Genomic DNA, 22,343 nt, shown 5'->3' with positions numbered 1-22,343 from the left:
CACTTTTCAGCAGGTTGAGTAGGATGGCTCCACACTCTCTAGAATAAAAAGGAACGTGACATGCACAATCACTTCAGTTTATTCTTCCCATCAGACAGACAAAAACAAAAACAAACAAACAAACAAACAAAAAAACCCAGAATTTTAGAGGTCGAATTAAGAAAAATAGAAATTTAAAAGTTTAAATATTTACTAGCCTTTTTTCCAATGGATATTTAACCTGTGTATCTCTTCTTTTAAGCTGAACCATAATTTCCAAGGGTACCAAATAAAGATTGTGACAAATAGTAAGTGGTTTTGAAATCTCGTGTTGTGTGTGTCTCATAGAATCCAGGTGAAACCCAGGGACACTGAACTCGTTCCTCTTGTAATTTAAAGTTTGTAACCTTTAACCAACATTTCCCCATTTCCCCCAAGGTATTAAAGATATTTAAATCTTTTATAACATTTATGTTTAGGCATTTTAAAACCTTAAACTTCTTAAACATGATTCTGCTAAATAAGGGAATTATCCCTTAGAAAAAAACAAGAACCAGCCAGGCACGGTGGCTTATGCCTGTAATCCTAGCACTTTGGGAGGCTGAGGTGGGCAGATCACTTGAGGTCAGGAGTTTGAGACCAGCCTGACCAATATGGAGAAACCCCATCTCTACTAAAAATACAAAATTAGCCAGGCACGGTGGTGCATGCCTGTAATCCCAGCTACTTGGGAGGCTGAGGGAGGAGAATCACTTGAACCCGGCAGGTGGAGGTTGCGGTGAGCCGAGATTGCGCCATTGCACTCCAGCCTGGGCAACAGGAGTGAAACTCCGTCTCAAAAAACAAAAAATAAACAAAAAACAAACAAAAAAACCCAACAAAACACAAAACCAAAAACCAACAAACAGGGCCGGTTTTGGTAGGCAGAAGTCTAAGATGGCCTCAGAGAACCCACCTACCCCCGTCCTGGGGTACATGGTGCAATCCCCCGAAGGTGAATGGGATTTGTGAATGTGATGGGAATTCCCATGGCTAGGTTAGTAACCAGCTGACTTTTAGTCACTCAAAGGGAAACTTTACGTCCTGGGTGAGAACCTGACCAAATCACGTGAGCCTTTAACAAGGGATCAGGCCCTTCCTGAGGTCAGGAAGCAGGTGAAGATGTAGCTACCATGTGAGAGGGCCGAGGAGCTAGGACCTGACTCAAGAGAAGCTGTCAAGAAGGTGGGGACGGGCCGGGCGTGGTGGCTCACGCCTGTAATCCCAGCACTTTGGGAGGCTGAGGCAGGTGGATTATCTGAGGTCAGGAGTTCAATACCAGCCTGTCAACATGGTGAAACCCCATCTCTACTAAAAATACAAAAATTAGCTGGGCACGGTATTGCATGCCTGTAATCCCAGCTACTCAGGAGGCTGAGGCAGGAGAATTGCTTGAACCTGGGAGGTGGAGGTTGTGGTGAGCCAAGATTGTTCCACTGCACTCCAGCCTGGGCGACAGCCAGATGCCATCTCAAAAAAAAAAAAAAGAAGGGACAGCCAGCAAGAAACAGGGAACCTCTGTCCCATAGTTAGCAAGAAAATGAGACCAGTTCTACAATTGCACGGGACTGAATTCTGCCAAGAACCTCATGAGCTCCCCAGCCTCAGATGAAACCACAGCCTGACAGCTTGATTCCAACCTTGTGAGAAGCTGAGCAGAAAACATGGCCAGGCCATGCCTGGTGGTTTTGATCTATGCAATGAGAAGTAATAAATGGGGGTGATTTTAAGCCGCTAAGTGTATGGTCATGTGCTGTTGAGCAATAAAACACTGATATCCCAAAGTTCTTCCAAATACTGGAAACCGGTGGTGCCAGCACATTCTGGGCTTCCAAGTTCAGATGGTGGAGGGCTGCATTCTGCCCCTTTCTTCTCCTGAAAATCAATCAAACAATAAATGTTTAAGTAAATAAAATATTATTTTAAGAAAGGAAAATGAATCTGAAACAGGAAATGGGGGGAAAATGTTAAAAAGCAATTAATTCCATTTTCAATGCTTTTAAGAGGCGTTGTTAACTGTAAACCACGCTACAGCAGATGAGCAAAGGACTGGGCAGCAGAGCCTGGAGGCCACGGCAGAGCCTTGTGACACACGGAAGGTAGCGAAGAATGGGGCGAGTGGCAGCGATGCTGTCTGAACTGTGTTCAAGCTGTTAGAATGCAGATTCTCAGCTTTATCCTGAGCCGCCTCGATGATAAAATAGACAAAGAGAAAGAAGCAGGAATGTTCTCGCAACCCAGAACTAGAGGACTAAGGGAATGACAAATCCCCAGTCCTTATCTGGCCAACTGCAAAATCAGAGCAATATTTTCCAGGCTGGAAACAGAAGGTCCTTCCTCGGGAGAAACTGAAACTCTTCAAAGACAAGACAAAGACACTAACAAAGCAAGCTGGCCCACAATGGCACAGAGAAGTCCAGGAGCTAAGTAGGGAGCACACCCATGGCTTTCGGTCAGCTTGAGTGCCTCATCAGGCTCAAGTCAAGCCTGAGGAAAGCCTGCAAGGTGAAAACAGAGCAAGCCCTCCTGAAAGGAATGTTTAGAACAGCCCAGGAGAAAATGGAAGGCAAAATGGAAGGATTTATTCTAAAATACAGCTAGCAAAAATGAGATACTAGGGAGCTCCGAAACAGGAATAGTAATATAGCAAAAGGACAATCAGGACCAGACCAGTCTCTTCAACATTAAAAATGACAGCAGAAATAAAACTGGTGACAGAAGGAACTGAAGACAAAAGTGGAATGAATCCCAGAAGGGGAATAAAACAAAGATGGACAATAGGAATTCAATCAAAAAATGAGAGAATTTAGCAAGTCAAGCAACCTGTAGTTATGAGTTGTGACAACAGAACTGAGATCACCTCCTCTGGGAATTAAAAAAAGAACTGAGAAAGCAGAGGGGAAGAAATGATCAAAGAAATAACACAAGAAAAGTCCCCACAAGATGGACTTTCATGGTGAAAACTGAGTAGCAACCCCTGGAAAAGGCCCACGCTGACATACATCACCAGGAAATCTCACAATGTTGTACAGAAGTAGCATGTCCCCAAAAGAACATCTCCAAAGATTTGTGAGAGTAATATTAGGCCACGAATAATCAACTGGGAATAGGAATGACACTGAACTTTTCAATGTTAACATTGGAAGCCGGAAGACAGTGGGTTCCATGACTTCAAGATTCTGAATGTAATTTACCTCCAAACCAGAAACTGACACCCAATCTATCAAGAGTAGAATAAAGACACTTTCAGAAAGACAGTCACAAAAAATTACTTCCCATGCAACTCTTTTTCAGACAGTAATCGGATACGCTCTATCAAAACAAGAGTTAGGCCAAGAGAAAATTAGAGAGTCCATGGTAAGAATATTCTGGAACAACTATAGATGCCAAAGAGAACAAAAAATGGAGTCTGGGCCACCAAGCTGAGGGGCTCCCTGAGGAGAATGTCCACGGGAAAAAAAGGAGCGGGCAGACTTCCTGCTTTGACCATATACATGAGAGGCTGCCCTTGTGTTTTTTTGGGGCGTTTTCACACTCCTCCCTTTACCGCAGTAGCTAATCTCTCTGCTTGGAACACGCCCCAGAGAAACATACGGTATTCTTCCTCATCAACTTCAGGGTTGGACTCAAATGCCGCTTGCCATTGAGACCTCCTGTCTTTTCAGAATGTCCCGTCCCATCGCAACCCCTTCCCCATCCCTTCCCATCACAATGTCACACATGCCTTCCTCAGTCTCTCTCCTCAGCACTCACTACTCTAAACACTACCATGTATTTCCTGATCATCTCCTACCACCTGTCCCCACCAAATGTAAACTTCAAGATGGCAGAGGATTTTTGTCTGTCTGTTCGGGCAAAATAATATAGTACTGTTGAGGGAAAATGTTTTCTGAATACATGAATAGTCACAAGTTTAAAAAAATGAGTAAAATAAAAAGACAATTGTTAAAAAAAGTTGCTAAGTAAATGAAAATGAACTGCTTGGCACAGTTTACCGCTTGGCACAGCAGGGAATACTTACATAATCAAAATAATGGAAACACTGTATATGCATTAATTACGTTATAAGTAATGTAGGAAAACAAGGTCAGTGGAGGTCTATTAGGTTACATGGTCTTCCTCCAACATCATAGCGAGTCAACAGGCAATTTCTAAATTTAGTGACTCAAGAAAGAATAATATACACATTTGAAAATATGAAAGGAAGAATGAGAAAAATAGTTTAAGGAGTTGTAAGTGGGTACAGCAGGTTGCATGGGACTGCTGTTTTATTATATATATTTTAGCTCTCTTTGTTTAAACTATGCATTTACATTACTGGATAAAAATAAAGGCATTTACTTAAAGGGAAAACGTGTTTCTCCAAAGTTCTAAGAAAGCTTAATTCTTTGTCATTCATATCACAGTGGCACACAGTGAGTACTCAAGAAATATGTTGGAAGTAGGGATAGATTTTGACTGTATAAAAATATACAAAAAAATAGCTTCTGGATCTCACATTAAATCATACAGTACTGTGTAAGTTGACAACAGAAAGGCATGCTTCACAGAGACTGTGATACAAAACATTGTCAAAGGTGAAAAGCATGTAAGCATTAAAATTACAACCAATAAATTCATACTAATTAAAAATGTATAAAATTTTCTTGGTTTTGTTTAAAAATAATAAAAAGTTACGCTTTTTACTTTTGTGGCTATAGTTCTGAGCCGTATCAAGTAGCTATATACCGCCACCTGGTGGCTAGCTCCACGTGGACAGCCTGGCTTTTGGTCAGGGTAGAGAGGATGTTCACCTTTACGCCTCGTCCACCAAAAGCAAACACATCAATATCCAACCTTCCATTCATCCATTCTTCTCTCTCAACTCAGCCACGGAATCCTGAACAGGAGTATCAATGGGAAGGAAAAAGAGGCAGTAAAGCTCATGGATTTTATTAATAATTTATTGTCAGTAAGAAAGACTGGCTAATGGTAGTTTTCATTAAAAACCTTTACAAGACCATTGCATCACAAATATACAGACACTATAAAAACTGTGTCATGGTGGTTTTGGCTCTAAACAGGTATGCAGAAGGTCCCCGTTACGCTTTCCAATAATGAAAAATGTTTATAATTCTAAATACAGCAACCCATGTAAGACATGTTCATGTATCATCTCTCTCCCTCATCCTATGTACAGCTAGAAATGCACTGAAATGTACTAACAAAATGTCATACTTCAGTGGGAAAAGGGAAAAGACAGAGTGAAACCCTGGTTATAGTAAAAAAAAAAAAAAAAAAAAAACAAATCAGGGTGCTAGATAATGGCACTAACACCACCAAAATTCAGTTGAAACAAATGCACAAAATATCTAGGAAATCTAGTTAAAACTATGAAAAATCAAATCTGTACATAAAATTTACAAAAAAAGAGAGACAGGAAAATTAAAATAATCAAATCTATATAAATACATGAATCATGCTGACGACAGAGGACAGGACTGATTTTCGTTTCATTATTTTAACACAGACAGATGTAAATCCCAGAAGATGCTGGGAAATGGCACAACCGATGGAAACCTCACGATGACAGTAGTCGGGACACTGGAAATGGCTGGCACGTCCAGAGGCGCAGGACCCAGCGCAGCCCTGCCCATTCAGGTCACCAAAGCAAGCCTGGAAGCACTGCTGCAAGAACAACCGGACACTCATGTCATCTCTAGTTCACTCAAGTCAGGCACTTCGGGGGGAGCTGCGAGTCAGACTTCCGTGTGCTGCTGGGAATCCAGGGGCGGGATCGTCACCTCTTCAAAGTGGCCGTCGTCCCCGCTCTCATAGTCACTCATCATCACCTCGGACCCCACTTCGCAGCAGGCCGACACGTCGGAGCAGGAGGCCGTGGAGGCGTACACAGACATGGGCACGCTCTCCACAGCGGGCGCCTCCACGTGTCTGTGATACCCTGGCGGGTAAGGGGCATGGGATTCTCTACAAGTACTATTCTCACCAGTGCCTTTTGTTTGAGGTTCACACATATCGAGGGGATAAAAACTGGGCAAATACTGATTCAAGGTGAACCTCTGCCGGTTTCTTGATGAAGAACCCAAGCTGCCCGCGGCAGGCATGTCTCTAGGAGGGTGGATGGACTCAAACTGATCCCCGAATTCGGGCGGTAATGGTGGTAGCTCGTCGGCGGCGGGGAAGTCCTCTGGGGGTGGAGGAAAATCACTTTCGATGTCGTAGCCTCCAGGGTAATAGTCCGTATCGATGGCGTTTGGATCTGCCGAGTACAGGGGTGTCTGCTCATCAATCACCTCATAGTTGGGGAACTCTTGTATGTCCGGCAGAGGAACGCTTGGCATCCAATCTGATGTATCCCAGTGATACCCTTGGTAGAAAAGAAATGAGATGTCAGTGTGTTTTCTCCTAAGCTTTTGTGCCATGGAAGGAGAGCTCAGTGTATCAAAGACACAACTGCATTTCTGCCTTCATTCAAAGTTCACCAGTGGAAAGTCCTCGTCTTTGCTTTGAAGACATCCCCCAACCACTCCAGTTTAAAGACCCCTATGAACTAGGCTCGATTTCTAAAATGTGGACTTACAGTTTTATGTACACAACTTAACATTCACGGAAACAAAAGGAGTCCTAAGAGAAATGGGATGCTAGCATCTAAATTATATACATTTTTCCACAAATGATTCTAACCATCCTTTTAACTGTTCTTCTGTAATGTAGAACCCATTGCTCTATAGGAAGAAAAGTATTGATTCAGTCTTAGGATATTAGTGAAATACCCAGTGTCACTTGATCTGCACTACTACTCATTAAAAAAATACTGATCAATGCAACTTAAAAACTTTCTGGCCGGGCGCGGTGGCTCAAGCCTGTAATCCCAGCACTTTGGGAGGCCGAGACGGGCGGATCACGAGGTCAGGAGATCGAGACCATCCTGGCTAACACGGTGAAACCCCGTCTCTACTAAAAAAAATACAAAAAACTAGCCGGGCGAGGTGGCGGGCGCCTGTAGTCCCAGCTACTTGGGAGGCTGAGGCAGGAGAATGGCGTAAACCCGGGAGGTGGAGCTTGCAGTGAGCTGAGATCCGGCCACTGCACTCCAGCCTGGGCGACAGAGCCAGACTCCGGCTCAAAAAAAAAACAACTTTCATTTCTATTTTTTGTAGAGACAGGGTCTCACTATATGTTGCCCAGGCTGGTCTTAAACTCCAGGCCACAAGCAATCTTGCCAACTCAGCTTCCCAAAGTGCTGGGATTACAGGCGGGAGCCATCAGGCCCAGCCAATGCAACTTTTTAAAGGAATAAAAGTAATCTTTAACATGCTGAAGTTGAGAAAAGAAGCTGCCTTCATAATAATGTAGCAAGTTTAATATTAAAATTACTATCTTTCATTAGCCCTTAGACAACAAATATAGATATGTATCAAAGCATGCCCACAATTCAAGCAAAATACAATTGTAACAAGCATTGCAAGATTATAACACAGCCTCTATACACTGTATCAATCAATCTGTGTTACTTTCAGGACTGTGATCCTTTTAGACTATATAAAGCATCACTATTTAAAAAAAAAAACTTCCAATTTTGGAATAGTTTTTTTTTTTTTTTTCTCCTTAGGATTTAAAAAATCCTTGGAGAGGCGGGAGAAGGTTAGGCAATCCGTGCTTCGAATGCAAAGCGCACACACATGCAGCCGTGTACTCAGTTACTGCTGCAAACAAACACTGGGCGACCCAGTGTAGTCAGTCGGCACTGGGGCAAGGCTTGACCCATTGTTTTTAGTGAATATCAATGAATAACTGGCATGCATAAGTCACCTCTTGGTTTGCTGAGGTCAGGAGCAGCCAAAGATTCTTTTGGTGGCAGAGTAGAAAAAAAAAAGAAAACATTTGTAATTAAAACAGACCGCTGAAAAGGCAATAAAGGTAAGTACACAGAACAATGCAAACTGCTTACAAAGGACCAATTAGCCATACAACACGTCCTTACGCCAGTATCTATGACAATTCCAAATGGCTGAGAAATGTATGTACCACAAATAAAATGGAATATGGAAGTGGAGGAAAAAGACCAAGGAATGATGAACCAGAGATTTGGCCAGAAAACTCAAGTATTACTTTCTTTTCCTTGTTTCTGACAATCACTGCCTGAAAACACATAATTTTCTTAGGAATAATTACAATAAAACAATCAGGCTCTAATAAAATATAAACTGATCAGATTACATAGGTGATAATCCAAATACATCTACAGCTACACAATGCACACTTTATAGCACATTGCAACTTCAAAGGAAGTTAAATTCAGAGGAATTCATTGGCAAACTTAGATACTTAAAGACAGTTCTACAAGCTGAAGATCTCTCCAAACTGTATGTAGTTTGAATATGATTTAATATTTACACCGTGAGCCATTCCCTAAAGAGACCACGGCTACACTTACCCCCCATGTCTGTAATTACACTTGCTCTGCCAGCGCCCCGCATCTATACACAGAAGCCTAGCGGTAAGTGTAACCAAATGCACGTAAATCCCACTATCAGTTAGGGCCATGAGACGCCTGCCCTGGCCCTGGCTAACCTTCAGGTTCTCTCTTTGAAATGGGGTGAAAATCCCTTAGAGTTGTTATGAGGATTAAACAGGATAATGCAGGGTAAGCACTGTTAGAAACGATCAATAACTGTAAAAGTAGACATCACGGTAGAAAAATGGTCACATCAGTGATTTTTTCAAACAAGGCTTTCTATGCATTCAACAGTGTTATAATTTGGGACAAATATTTGATAGTTCACTTCTGGAAATTTCAATAATTTTAAAAGACTGCGGTGTCTCTAAAAAATGAATAAGCCAGCATTTAGGTAACATGTATCCACAGAATCATTTTTAAGTCTAGTAACAAACACAGCAATTCCTTTAAACAAAATAAGATCAACTTTTGTTACTTAGGCACTTGTAATAGCTTTCAAATTTAAATTCAAAGTAATACCTTTCAACTTTAAATTCAATGTACACTTCTTGGATATGCCAAAAAATATTTTTCAATGAAGAAGATTGCAATGAAGGAACTACTGAAATTCTGCTTCTATCAACTTCGGTAATATTTACAACGCTGAAGGTCATCAGTTTAAAACTAAAACTTCACTAGACAAAATACAGATACGTTTCTGATTCGCCAAGTAAAAACATGGTACTTCTTAGGAAAAGAAGCGTAGGCGTCATCAGTAACTGTAACGATGAACACTGGAGCATCTAGCCTCTTCCGCCCGATATCAAATGGGGCACAAAGCTATCCTGCCGCCTCCCTCCTCCTGACAGCGTCATGTCCGGGCATAAAGGATGCCCGAGCTCTACGACGACGACGTCTGTGTACTCGACAGCCTATGTAAGCAGTTCTCAAGTGGGATCTGTAGGCCGGTACCATCAGAGCTACCTGGGAACTCGTGAAAAATACAAATTCTCAAGTCCCAACCCAGACCTACTGGATCAGAAATGCTGGTGCTGAGAAGCAGCAACTGGGCTTTTCACAGTCCTCCAGATGTCACATTACAGTTTGAAAAGGACTAGCCTGTGCCCTCCCCATGTGATGAATTTCAGTGCACTAATAAAGGGCTACTTTAATTTAAAATAATTTGGGGAAGGTGGTCAGTGTCCTTTCTTACAACTCTGAGCAGATAAAGCTTCACATTAAATAATTTTCACTAAACTAATATGCTTTGTCCATGCTCTACACCCTTTTCTTCGACCATACTCAGGGAAAATCCAGAAGTGAAGAGTCAGTTACAGGTTAATTAGGAAAGCCTTATGTTATTCAAGTCTTATTCCTGTTCATATGAAGAGGAATCTTTGTTTCAAAACATTTTAGGTAAAATTACTTCTGAACTTTTTTTATATTGCACCACCTACAGATAGGCTGTCAAGATCTCATGGTTACTTCTGATGTCTGTGTAAGTCACTATGAATGGTCAAAAGCAACAAAGACATAACATACATCAATACATTTTTTGCAAAGCACCCATATTACTTATCTACACACCTGCATAAAATAAAAGGACTCAACCCCCTCAAAACCACAAACTGTGTTTTCCTACCACTGCAGTAGGCAACGCAGCCACGCGCCACGCACAGCTGCTGCAAGACGCAGACACACGCACGAGCACTTAGAACTGTACCTTCTGAGCTCACCGTGTCAACCACAGCATTGACAAGGTGCATGACAGTCACTACGGAAGCTTGCAGAAAGGTACAAAAGCAGTCAATTAGGAACATCTTCAGTTGGTTAGAAAACAGTGCACGAAACAGCATTTTATATTATACCATTGCTACCTCAAATTCAAACTGAGGAGTGCTTTAACATGACTACGTAATGATGCGTGGCCTCCTCACTGTTAACTGTGTGTCTCAGACTTTTCTAATCAAGCTATATATTTGTCATTATTAATCAAAGGAATCATGCAAACATATTTTATTGCAATTTAGACAAAACATTTTAGCTTTAAATTGTTCCACAACTACAATTATGGATCATGTCAGGCCAAAACGATGCTTAATTTAACATCTTATAGGCAAGACTCGACATTCCAAGACTACAGTCTGTGGTACGCCACTCTTCTGGCTGCGTAATCACTCACACATTGTCTCCAGAAAAACGAAATGGAAGGAGAAACATACGCAATCTAAAACAAAAATGGTTTTGTCCCTGTTCTGATTGTTTTCCCGGCAAATGTGTCTGTTTGCAGATGGACGCATCGCTGGTGAACTAACGTACCAGCAGAGGGGGAGACTCTGCCTGTTTCCTGTGTAAATTCCCTTTTTATTTGTGTATCAGATTGTTTTAAAATAACTATGCCAAGGTAAATATGTATGCATGTAGTAGGCAGAAGGCTGGCCCTCAAACAGTCCACGTCCTAATCCCGGGAGCCTGTGAATATGTCACGATACATTGGCAAAAGGGACTTGATGTGGTGCAGGTAAGGAAATTGAGATGAGGGATTTCCCTGGATTATCTGGGTGGGCCCAATGGAATCATAAGGGTCATTTTTCAGCACAGAGACTGGCCCAGTTACGGCTGGGGGAGCTCTGCTGACAGAAGGGTGGTCAGTGGAACGCTGTGCTGCTGTCTCTGAGAGATGGAAGAGACCAAGAGCCAAAGCATGTGGGCAGCCTCTAAACACCAGGCCAGGAAGGACAACAGGTTCTTCCCTAGAGCTGCGGAAGGTAATGCAGCCCTACTGATCGCATGACTTTAGCCCTGTGAGACACAGGGGTTGGACTTCTAAGCTACGGAACGACAGCAAGACAAGTCTACGTTGTTTTAGGCCACAAAGCCTGTGGTAATCGGTAACAATGGCCCCGGAAAACTGAGAATACGATGCAGGAACAGACTCTCAGCAGACTTTCAGCTTACAACTGATAATTACATGACGGTAATGAGTAAAATAAAAATACTCCTGTATATATGTTTTTTCTCTGCATTGTGTTACCTGGAAGCTAGCTTTCCTAATTAATTTGACCATAACTTATTAAAAGCACTTGGGACTTTTTGTTTGTTTGGTTTTTTTTGAGACGGAGTCTCGCTCTGTTGCCCAGGCTGGAGTGCAGTGGCGTGATCTCGGCTCACTGCAAGCTCCACCTCCCGGGTTCCCGCCATTGTCCTGCCTCAGCCTCCCAAGTAGCTGGGACTACAGGCGCCTGCCACCACGCCTGGCTAATTTTTTTGTATTTTTAGTAAAGACGGGGTTTCACCACGTTAGCCAGGATGCTCTGGGTCTCCTGACCTCATGATCCGCCTGCCTCGGCCTCCCAAAGTGCTGGGATTACAGGCGGAAGCCACCGCGCCCGGCCACTTGGGACTGTTATTGAGAAGACTGATGTTTCAACAACAAGAACTAGAAAGACAATGCTGATAAAATTCTGAAATATATTTATAAAGAGCATTTAGGGGCGGGCCAAGATATAAATTATTACATAAACTGGAAACAGGAACTTCTTAGAATTAAAACTGATAAAAGACATAATTCTATATTGTTGGTTTAACATGCAAAGCTATGTCCATACACTCTATTCCTAATAAACACAGGTATATTTTGATACTATATATATATATATATACACACACACAGACACTTGAAATCAGAAATGATAGCACATACTTACAGCTATCTTTAGTTGTTTCAAAAACGACTCCTCAATAGATAATGAACTATATGGATTTATGGACTATGTATACGATGTATTATGGACTATATTACTCTTGACTGAATAGTTATTAGTGGGTTACCTTTTTCCACCAATAAAATATTTGAAATGTATAATATACATATCAATATGTTTAATAACATATTAAACATATTACACGATTATACAATTAAAAATTATCATTAAACTTACTAATTCTGAGATTTGAAAATTCCACTAAAAACTACATTGTGTTACTATTTGAATACTGACAATTTTCTCTACTGGTATATGTTAATCTGGCAAAGCTAGTTATCAATGCGATTTACCCTGGGGAAATCAGATCAACATAACTGGTGGCAGAGATCCCACTGTCAAACTTTCTTCATTAGAAATATAATCAGACTTACTAGCCATCTCTGAAACTGTGCTGTCAGTACGCTCTGATCCAAATGGGAGCTGGGGCCGCAGTGGGGTTGGGGAGGAGACAAACAAAACCTTGTAATACCAAAGGTGCTACGGAAATCAAACATTTCAGACTATCACATCTCTTCTTAGAGGGGGTGTGTGTGTGTGTGTGTGTGTGTGTGTGTGTGCTGCATGGTTAAGAAAATTCTGAGGAGGATTTCTGAAAAACCCACAAAACTGGGGTAATATTTACTGTTGTGAGAAAAAGCCAATACAAGATTAATCCATCAGATCCTTCAACAAACATGTTCTTCTCTGTTACTGACAAGTTCAAACACCTATTCATCAAGAACAGTTTAGCGATTTTCCCCAGCAGACATTCATGCAAGTATGTACGGTATTGTTTAAAAGTGGTCCAAGAAAAATGAAAACACAGTGAGGCTCTTAAGGGTAGCTAGTGCGTCTACACTGTGAGAGAACACAGTAACACAACAAGCAAGCAAAACACAGTGTTTCAGCACACTGCTGCCTCACCATTGTCATCGCACGACTCGGACTGGAAGGAGCTCAGGGACTGCACTTCAGACAGGCTTTCCCGGGCACTGTACGGCTGGGAAGGCTTTTCCTCTAGAGGCTTCTTGGAAAGACAGGGATCGAGATCCACCACTTTAGCTAAAAGGAAGGATGACAAACATTAAGTATATGGGCCAAGACCGTTGTGTTCACCGCTGAATCCTGAGACGCACCGTGCATTACCCAACGATGGCCTGAGATTTACTGAATGAATGAATGACTGAAAGAAAAACAGAAACACCTTACAAACCCAAACGAAGACATAAAAAACACCCGCACAGAAAGACCTACACATCATCTCAGAGATTATTCAGAGCAGAAACTGCCCGTAAGCATGCCTATGGATATCATTAGACAACAAAGGCTGCTAACATTTTCTTTTAAAATAATATGTACAGCCTTCAAAAAAAAAAAGCATCAAATATATGTTAGGTCACTAATATAAATATTTCCACTTCTCCAGGTCATATTTTGAAAAATCCTAGCATTGGCTCAGGCCTGTAATCCTAGCACTTTGGGAGGCCGAGACGGGCAGATCACGAGGTCAGGAGTTCGAGACCATCCTGGCTAACACGGTGAAACCCCGTCTCTACTAAAAAAACTAGCTGGGCGTGGTGGCGGCGCCTGTGGTCCCAGCTGCTCGGGAGGCTGAGGCAGGAGAATGGCGTAAACCCAGGAGGCGGAGCTTGCAGTGAGCTGAGATCCGGCCACTGCACTCCAGCCTGGGCAACAGAGACTCCATCTCAAAAAAAAACAAGAAAAAAACCCTAGCTTAAAAATGCTCCCGATTATTTTTTTTTACATATTAATAAACTCAAAAACTACAGATGAGAACTTTTATCAATTATAAAATGAAACAGCCTCTCCAGAATATTAACTAAAACATGACTAGATTCAATTTCTTAATTAGAATAACATCATAGCCACAATGCTCAGCCAGCACTCAGGACATCCAGAGAAGTTTCAAATCATCGTAAGGATTTCAGTCTGTGCATACTTGTCTCTAACAGAGAGTACACACGTTTTGACTGGACAGAACTTGTAACCTGACTGTTTGCCTCAAGTGACATTTTAGTGAGATGAAAAAACGGCTCTTACTGTCATAGTCAAAGTCCCAGCTAGGCTTCTGTATGGAGTCGCTGTCGGAAGGGGAGTTGGAAGGCGGTGGGGGAGGCAGGTTCGGCGCCACACTGCAGACCGCCACTGCTTTTCGGTGCCCGTGCACAGACTCGGGGTTAAAAGTGCTGAATTCGGGGTGCTCTGGGATGGCAGACCCTTCGAAGGAATTTCGGTCGAGATTGTTTCTTGAGTCACTTGGAATACTCGGGGTGTAGGAAATAGGCCGGACGGGCACCTGGGGTGGTACGTCTGAGTAAATGTTCTTATTTAGCTTGGAATCAAAATACGGTCTCTGCAAGAAAGCCGTAGTGGGTCCCAGGTGCTTGTCTTCAGGTTCAGCCTGATGCTTCTTTTTCCGACTAATCATCTTACGGCAGAGAACAAACACCACCACCAGTAAAAATATCCCTGCTATAAACACAATGATTCCGATTCCTTCTGCCAGCCCAATGTTCCACGGCGTGGACACGTACTGGTTGGGTGCAGCATCCTCGCAGTGGCGTCCTCTGTACTCGTGGCTGCAGTTGCAGTGGTAGGAGCCATGTGTGTTCTCACAGAGGGCCCCGTGCCGGCAGGGGTTTCCAGCGCACTCGTCAATATCACTCTGACACCTGCCAAGAACGTGAGGAATGAGGACAGACGTGTGTAGCATACGCCAGCATATGCCAGGCTCAATCCTTAGAGACTGAAGACTAATCCCTCCTTGCTGAGTTATGTGAAGATCAAACTCAGACGTGAAACAACTAAACAATGCAACATTGACAACCACGACAAAAGACGTTTTGTGGAGAAACCAATCATGTGATCACATGCTTTCGATGTATATTTGGGAAGGAAACGTATCAAGCCAATATTAATGGCCATTTTCCTAGGATCCAACAGACTACTACATCAACCCCATTGTCTAAACATTAGTTTTTTCAAGTATTATATATATTATATTCATCTGCTTGATATTTCATTTTAAAGAGTGAAAAGATTATAAATTATATAAGGGGCCAGTACGAGGATTATCAAAATCTGACACAACATAGTTCAAATCACTGAAGGTCTGTTGCATCTGCCGGTCAATATGACACTATGAAAAGGTATGAATCTAAATTTTGAAAGAAACCATTTACCTTTCTCCCCTAAAACCTGAATCACACTGACAAACGGCACCATCCAAACTGTCAAAGCATGTTCCGCCGTTCTTACAGGGTTCATCTTTGCAGTACGGACTAAGCTGACACCTGAAGAGTAGGAGAGACAGACGTAAACCTCACGATCCGATTGCAAATAAATACAGAAAAACAGAAAACATTAGCAAGTCAACGTGGAGACTTTTTACATGCACCATGATATGTTTAAAAAGAATTTTATACTACAATTAATTATGGAAGTTAAGAAAAATACACATACCTCTGACCAGTATATAACCCTCTACACTGGCAAACAAAGCCTCCGCTGTCGACAACACATGTGCCCCCGTAGAGGCATGGGTTGGAGGAACACGGATTGGCGCTTATCTCGCAGTGGGTCCCTATGTATAAGGCGCTGCATTTGCAGAAATAACCTAAATTGGCAAAAAGGAACAACAAAGTCTTATCACTCAATGACTCAGAAACCTGGTCTTAATTATATTGCTTTTTATCTTTAAGATTTAGTTCTCCGAGGTCCGTAAAAGCTTGTCAAATTCTCACTCTCTCTGGGAAAAAAGTTGGCTACATTGACAAGTCTTCAGCCGCTGGTAAACCGAAACACACAGAATTGAAGAGAGAACTGAGCTTTAGTTCATCATCATTGGCATTAAGATCATTAGGTCAAACATACAGAGGAGGAAAATACAGTTCTTTACTTGAGTGACCATGTACATAGACAGCACCACTTCAATCTCAAGTTATTTGCAATTCACAAGCATTGAAGGATTAAATGAGAAAATAATGAATGTGAAAAGCACTTCGAAGACTATAAATTACCTTTCAATATTTTTATTTTTTGAGACAGGGTCTTGCTCTGCTACCCAGGCTGGAGTGCAGTGGCTCAATCTCAGCTCACTGCAGCCTCAAACTCCTAGGCTCAGCCTCCTGCGGAGCTGGGACTACAGAGGCATGCCACCATGCCTGGCTAATTTTTTAAGTTTCTGTAGAGATGGGGTCTCCCTGTATTGCCCAGGCTGCCTCACTCCTAGTCTCAAGCGATCCTCCGGCCTCAGCCTCTCAAACGTGTAAAGATTTAAGGAGATCACCATATCTGTTCAAAGCAGTAGGAAGAATGTCGACTCCACTTTGTCAAGTCTGTGACAGGTGGTGCGGCAGATCATCCACCTGCCTGCCTTGGGGGCACACTGCAGCACAGCGCTTCCCCGCCCCTCCAAAGCTGGCGTGGCTGTGGGTTTTTCTCAGGAAGAAGAACTGTGGTGCCCCAGGCCAGGGCCTTTAGGAGCCAGGGCATGGCTGCCACGCTCCTTTACTCCTGCTTCGGGACCACGGGAGTATATGTCAGGAAAACACCTCTCTCAGCCTCATCCCTAAGTGACAAAATGAGGACAGCCTCCTTGCTAACCTGGTTTGGACATGTAACTAACATAAGCACCGTATAAACCAGAGTGTTTCTGTGGGGATGGCCTGGCCCACTCTATGCACACGGCATGCAAATACACTTCCCGAGAGAACAGGAGAAAACCAAAGCTTTGGAAATCCCACCTAATTCCAGTACTGTTTTTGCTCTGTTCATTATACCAAACTCTATTTGGCATGACAACTGTCATTTTCCTAACTATGCCCTATTATTGGTAAGTGGGCCTAGCAGGAGTCCAGGGTGCAGAAGACCCAGAGTACCCCACTACGCCTGGGCTTCAAGACAGACAGATATGGCGACACTTCCGGAGGGATTCAGGGCCTTCTAGAAAATCATATTCCCAACTATTATTGCCAGCAAGAATCTAGCAGACCCTCTACGCTGAGCCGTTAGATAAAAGGTGATACAAAGAACAAAGAAGGGCTATAAGTAGCACGAATTCTAAATTCCCCTGGGTCGACGACTATGGAGTTAAAGAAGGCTTCTGAGTCACTGGGGTGCCTCCTGCTCGGGCGCTGGGACAGCACTGCAGGCGTGCGGCAGTCGGGGGGCAGTACCTGCAGCCCAGGCCCAGAAGAGCACCAAACCCAGCTCTGCTCCCGTATGAGGGATGCTGCCCAATTCCAACACTGCCTGCAGCGTCTGACAACATTATCTGAATCAAAAGAGAAAAAAATAAAAACAATACCTGGGGGGCTTCCCCTTAAATGCATCCACGTGTACTGTTTACAGATGGTGACACTACGGAGCCTACCTCCAGCAGGTGACGGACTGCAGATGCCTCCGTTCTGGCAAGGGCTGCTGGCGCAGTCTTCCGTGGCCGGCAGGAAGCACCCTGGAGACACACCCACCGACTCCTCGATGTGGGCATAGCTTCTGGGTTTGCTGTTTAAGGGCAGCTCCTGCCCATTCAAATAAATGGAATCCATGCAACCCCTGAAACCATTAGCAACCTGAGGACTTCTTCCATGCCGTGTTCCCTGCTGACGGATGTGGCCACCAAAAAACACGTAGTTATCCAGGTTCAAGGTTTTCAGAGTCCCTGGGGCTGTGCCCGATGCAGTGTGAACTTGGTCTAGAACCAAGCGAGCATAGTTTCCATTCACTTCCAAGGACACTGCGTGCCACTGCCCGTCATTGACCTGAATGCTCTGCACAGAGACAATGCCAGGGCCGCTTCCACAGTCAAACTTGTACTGCAGCCTTCCATTATGAATCTAGGATAAGAACAACGAATGTTCACATGACGCTCATAGACCCTTCTACGAGAGTACTTCATCACAGATCTGCAGAAGACGGACTGGGAGTGAGGGTGGAAGGATAAGGCCTTGCACTTAAGTACTACAGAGCACAGACTCATTTGTCCACTGTACAAATCATTAAAATGCGTCTTGGAATATCAAGTCATAATGCACATCCACAGAGCATCACGGAAGCAAATCATTAACTATTAACTGAACACATACAGCATTACAGCGTTAGGTAATGGCGAAAGTCAAAACTGAATTATGCTTTTAGAAAAGGTGGGCAAGATACGTATCACTGGAAGCACATGTGGGATGTCTCTATAAACTGTAACTTTTTTTTTTTTTTTGAGGCAGAGTTTCGCTCTCGTTGCCCAGGCTGGAGTGCAGTGGTGTGACCTCAACTCACTGCAACCTCTGTCTCCCCTGTTCAAGTGATTCTTGTGCCTCGGCCTCCCGAGTAGCTGGAATTACAGGCATCTGCCACCACATGTGGCTAATTTTTTGTATTTTTAGCAGACAGCGGGTTTCGCCACGTTGGCCAGGCTGGTCTCAAACTCCTGACCTCAAGTGATCCACCCATCTCAGCCTCCCAAAGTGCTGGGATTACAGGCGTGAGCCACCACCATTAAAATGTAGTATCGCCTAGAGTTTGAATGTTAACTGTCACATGGACCTAAATCTCTATGTCACGGCAGAGCAAAAACAGCTCTTCATCCCACATAGTCTACAACTTGGACAGGCATCAATGAACTGTTTAAACGTGGAATTCAACCATTTCACTTACTTTATTATCTGTGCAAATTAACAATCTGAACATAAAATGAAATGTATGGTTTGAAAGTCTTCCACTGGATGCAACACTGGAGAAACATACCTCCAAGATGCTATAGTCGGTTCCTCGCGCGTACATGACAACCGCATGCATGGAATACGTTCTGAGCCTCATGGTCAATTTCATCTCTAATTTGTTTTCATTTTCCATCAGACGGTATTTCACATAGCTGTTTCCAGTCAATGTCATAGATGAACTCCCTGTGAATTGCAAAGAGGAAAAAATAAACCAGAACCAAGTTGAAGCATATTCTTTAAAGTATGACTCCCCTGCACCCCTTAAGACTGATTTGGGGTTTTATTTACGATTATAACATTTTAATATCCAATTCTGTGGGAAAATGTCTATTTGCTAAATCAAAAGCATAGCATGACTGGCTCTCCATTTGGAAAGAATAAATTTGACTACTGCATCACACAGAAATGAATTCTAATAAAAGATTAAATATAAAAACATTCAGTATAAAATTATAAGAAAATACCAGAAAATAGTTATATATGGCCTCAAGGTGATTTAAGAAACCTTTTCAAGCAAAATCAAACAATCCCCATTCCCCAAAGAAGAAGAAAATGTCATCAATCTCCAGAGATGGCAACTGTTACATAAAATTAGGTAGAACTGACTAAATGACAATAAATTTCAAAATGACGAGACATACTTAACAAATCAAAAAATATAAATATAAACGATAAAAAGACAGAGGAAACTGCAACATTGTGAATGTTAATACTCCTAATACACAAATAACTCTACACGTTGATACTAAGAAACAAATAACCCAGACCATCAAACAACATGAACAGGTAGGCCACAGCAGAGGCAATACTGATAGGAAATGAACAAATGAGATGAAAACTTTTAAAGTAGCCAGAGAAATGCAAATTAAAATAATAATTAGATATCATTTCACACCCGTCAAATAGATGGTGGGGAATTCATTTTATAACAAAACATGTTCAATGATGTCAAGAGAATGGACAGTGAAACCTTCGTACATAACTGGAAGAAATAAAAATTAATCCGACTTTCTGGAAAACTAACATAGTGATATCAAAAAATTTAAAATGTCACTGATCTTTGACGTAGCAAGTTCTAGTTTTATAACATATACACTGTATAGAAATGAACACATCAGTATGTAAAGATACATGTAATCTCTTTATCTGAAAGAAACAGAACAACTTGAATCTTTAGACATAAGAACCATGTTGAATAAGTACAGGTACGCTAGAAAACATTATCCAGCTATCCAAAAGAATCAGGTGTATAGGTACTGGCTCGGGACAACATGAAAGCTGCTCGTTACCATACTGCTAAGCGGAGGGAAAAGGCAAGAGAGAACTGCGTGAGACATGATCACCCTTGAGTTTCTAGGAAAATCAAACTGCTACATATGGCGCTGCGCTGTTAGCTCTATATGTTTACATAATCACTGAAGACCCAGGAGGAGGAACACCAAGTAAGAACCAAGGGCTGTGCTGTAATAAGAGGAAGCAAAACTGACTACTGTCATTCTTCATTCATCACCACATCCGTCTTGTTACAATAAACATACTTTGCAGTATTTTTAGAGTCCAATAAAGAAGAAAATTCTAAGAAACAATGAAACTGATTTTTAAAAAGAAAAGTATGCCCAACCACTCAACTCTCACCTGGGCACTGAGCAAACCTGCTGCCGGGACAGACACAGGCGTGCTTCTCCTCCCGGGGGTCAGACACACACTCGGACCCCTCAGGGCACGGATGGTCTTCACAGCCATGGTGGACAGGTGGGCATCTTCCCTCTTCATTCAAACATAAGAGGGGAGGAAGGGAAACGATAATTAACAGACATTTCAAGAACATGGCCTTGCATGTGTAACCATCAAAGGCTTCCAAGGCCGTCTGAAACAATCTGTGACCCCGACTTTCATACACTCATGGGCGCTACCTTTGCAGAGACACACCGCTGCCCTGTGGTGGCGGGGAGTCACAAAACTCAGTCTGGCTGTGCTGTGTGTTGACATCACACTTTCATCCACAGACACCTTTTCATCGCAGAACTTCCAGGGGCAGTCCAGTCCTGCGCAGAGTTTCTGGAATACATCTAGTATCCGAACTCCAATGATGTCCTCAATATCAGTCACGGAAGAATTAATCTTGTGCAGAAGTTGTTTTGTTGAAATCTGAGCACTACCTGACTTCTCTACAAAAAGTAAGACATCCAGATGTGGGTGAGGTTCAGAGGGCTGCAAACTAACAATGTGTATGTCATTCCTCCTCACACCCAGGATGTTCCGTAAAGCTCGCTGGAAGTTGCGCCAGTAGTCACCAACAAATTCTTCCGGAGTGAGATTGGCAAAGCAGATAGCGATGGTGTGGTTCAGCATCTCCTGTGTGACTTGTCTGACATGCACTGTGATGTCAGCCACCGTCGTGAACTTCCCATCCGTTACACTGACATTGAGAAGGTACTGCCCTATGTCTAGCTTTCTGTGTGCTATCAGCTTGCCCCCTGTGCTGGAGACAGAGAACAGGTCGTCCATCTGGGGATCAAGACTGTAGGTCAGAGTATCATACACGTCCTGGTCTGTGGCGTGGATCTTCCCAATGACGCCACCTGAGTATTCTTCTCCGGAAGTGGTGATGAAAATCTCTAGGGGCAAAATCGCAGGGGGATAGATGCTCTCCTCAATGACCCTAATGTCAATGTATGTCAGAGATGACAACTGAGGTTTTCCATTATCTGCCACCTACAAGAAAAGAAAAACAAAACCACCTTCGTCTATGGCACTGTTGATAACTTAATAAAAAAATTTATATTACTCAAGTTCCCAAAAAATTACTAACTGGTAGATATCCATTTCTCCACACAAGAAACGTATCAAGGAAAAGGATAAATTTATTTATAGCACTTCACTAATTCACACTAAAACCTAGCTCTGTCAATGACTATGAAAAAATAAACAATGAGCTCCTTTAAAGTGCAGTGGGATAAAAATGGAAGGTATGGCAAAAAACAAGGACAGCAATTCTATGAATGTTTGTCTTTCTATGAAATGTAAGCTGTTCAAATAGAAGAGGGTAACCATGCCAAGCAGCTGTTCTCTATGAATCCACAACCAAACCATAAAGAAAGCCATTCATACCTTAACCTGCAGTAAGTAATGATCTTTCTCCTTCCTCTTGATGGCAGATGAAGTCAGGAGGACTCCTTGCTGGTTAATTTCAAACGCCTTATCATCATTTCCAGTTACAATAGCAAAGAAGAAGGGTGGACCGTTATGGGAAGAATCCTCATCTGTTACGACCAGCTGCAGTACGCTGAAGCCCACTGGCTTATTTTCCTGCACAAGATTCGAAATACAAGATCCTGAAACACAGCCAAATCTATCTGGGACGGACACATGAGTTTCTGTAATATAAAATGCATACAAAAC

The 22,343-nt window shown here is 42.6% G+C and overlaps 1 protein-coding gene across 2 annotated transcripts in view; it reads right to left on the bottom strand.

Moving 5' to 3' along the window:
- Positions 1–4,946: 4,946 nt before the first annotated feature.
- Positions 4,947–22,343, bottom strand: part of FAT1 (FAT atypical cadherin 1) — a 141,608-nt gene continuing 124,211 nt past the window's right edge. For both annotated transcript variants that reach the window (XM_026456055.1, XM_026456054.2), the window contains exons 18-27: positions 22,053–22,250; positions 20,855–21,656; positions 20,577–20,708; positions 18,967–19,124; positions 17,600–18,062; positions 15,688–15,841; positions 15,408–15,518; positions 14,266–14,897; positions 13,129–13,266; positions 4,947–6,385 (exon numbers count right to left, since the gene is read on the bottom strand). In XM_026456055.1, the coding sequence (XP_026311840.1) occupies positions 5,757–6,385; positions 13,129–13,266; positions 14,266–14,897; positions 15,408–15,518; positions 15,688–15,841; positions 17,600–18,062; positions 18,967–19,124; positions 20,577–20,708; positions 20,855–21,656; positions 22,053–22,250 (3,417 nt within the window). In that variant the 3' untranslated portion in view covers positions 4,947–5,756. The remainder of the gene's footprint in view (positions 6,386–13,128; positions 13,267–14,265; positions 14,898–15,407; positions 15,519–15,687; positions 15,842–17,599; positions 18,063–18,966; positions 19,125–20,576; positions 20,709–20,854; positions 21,657–22,052; positions 22,251–22,343) is intronic.

The sequence above is a fragment of the Piliocolobus tephrosceles genome, chromosome 3 (assembly GCF_002776525.5).
Source record: "Piliocolobus tephrosceles isolate RC106 chromosome 3, ASM277652v3, whole genome shotgun sequence".
NCBI lineage: Eukaryota > Metazoa > Chordata > Mammalia > Primates > Cercopithecidae > Piliocolobus > Piliocolobus tephrosceles.
This window is presented reverse-complemented; position numbering and strand designations above follow the sequence as displayed.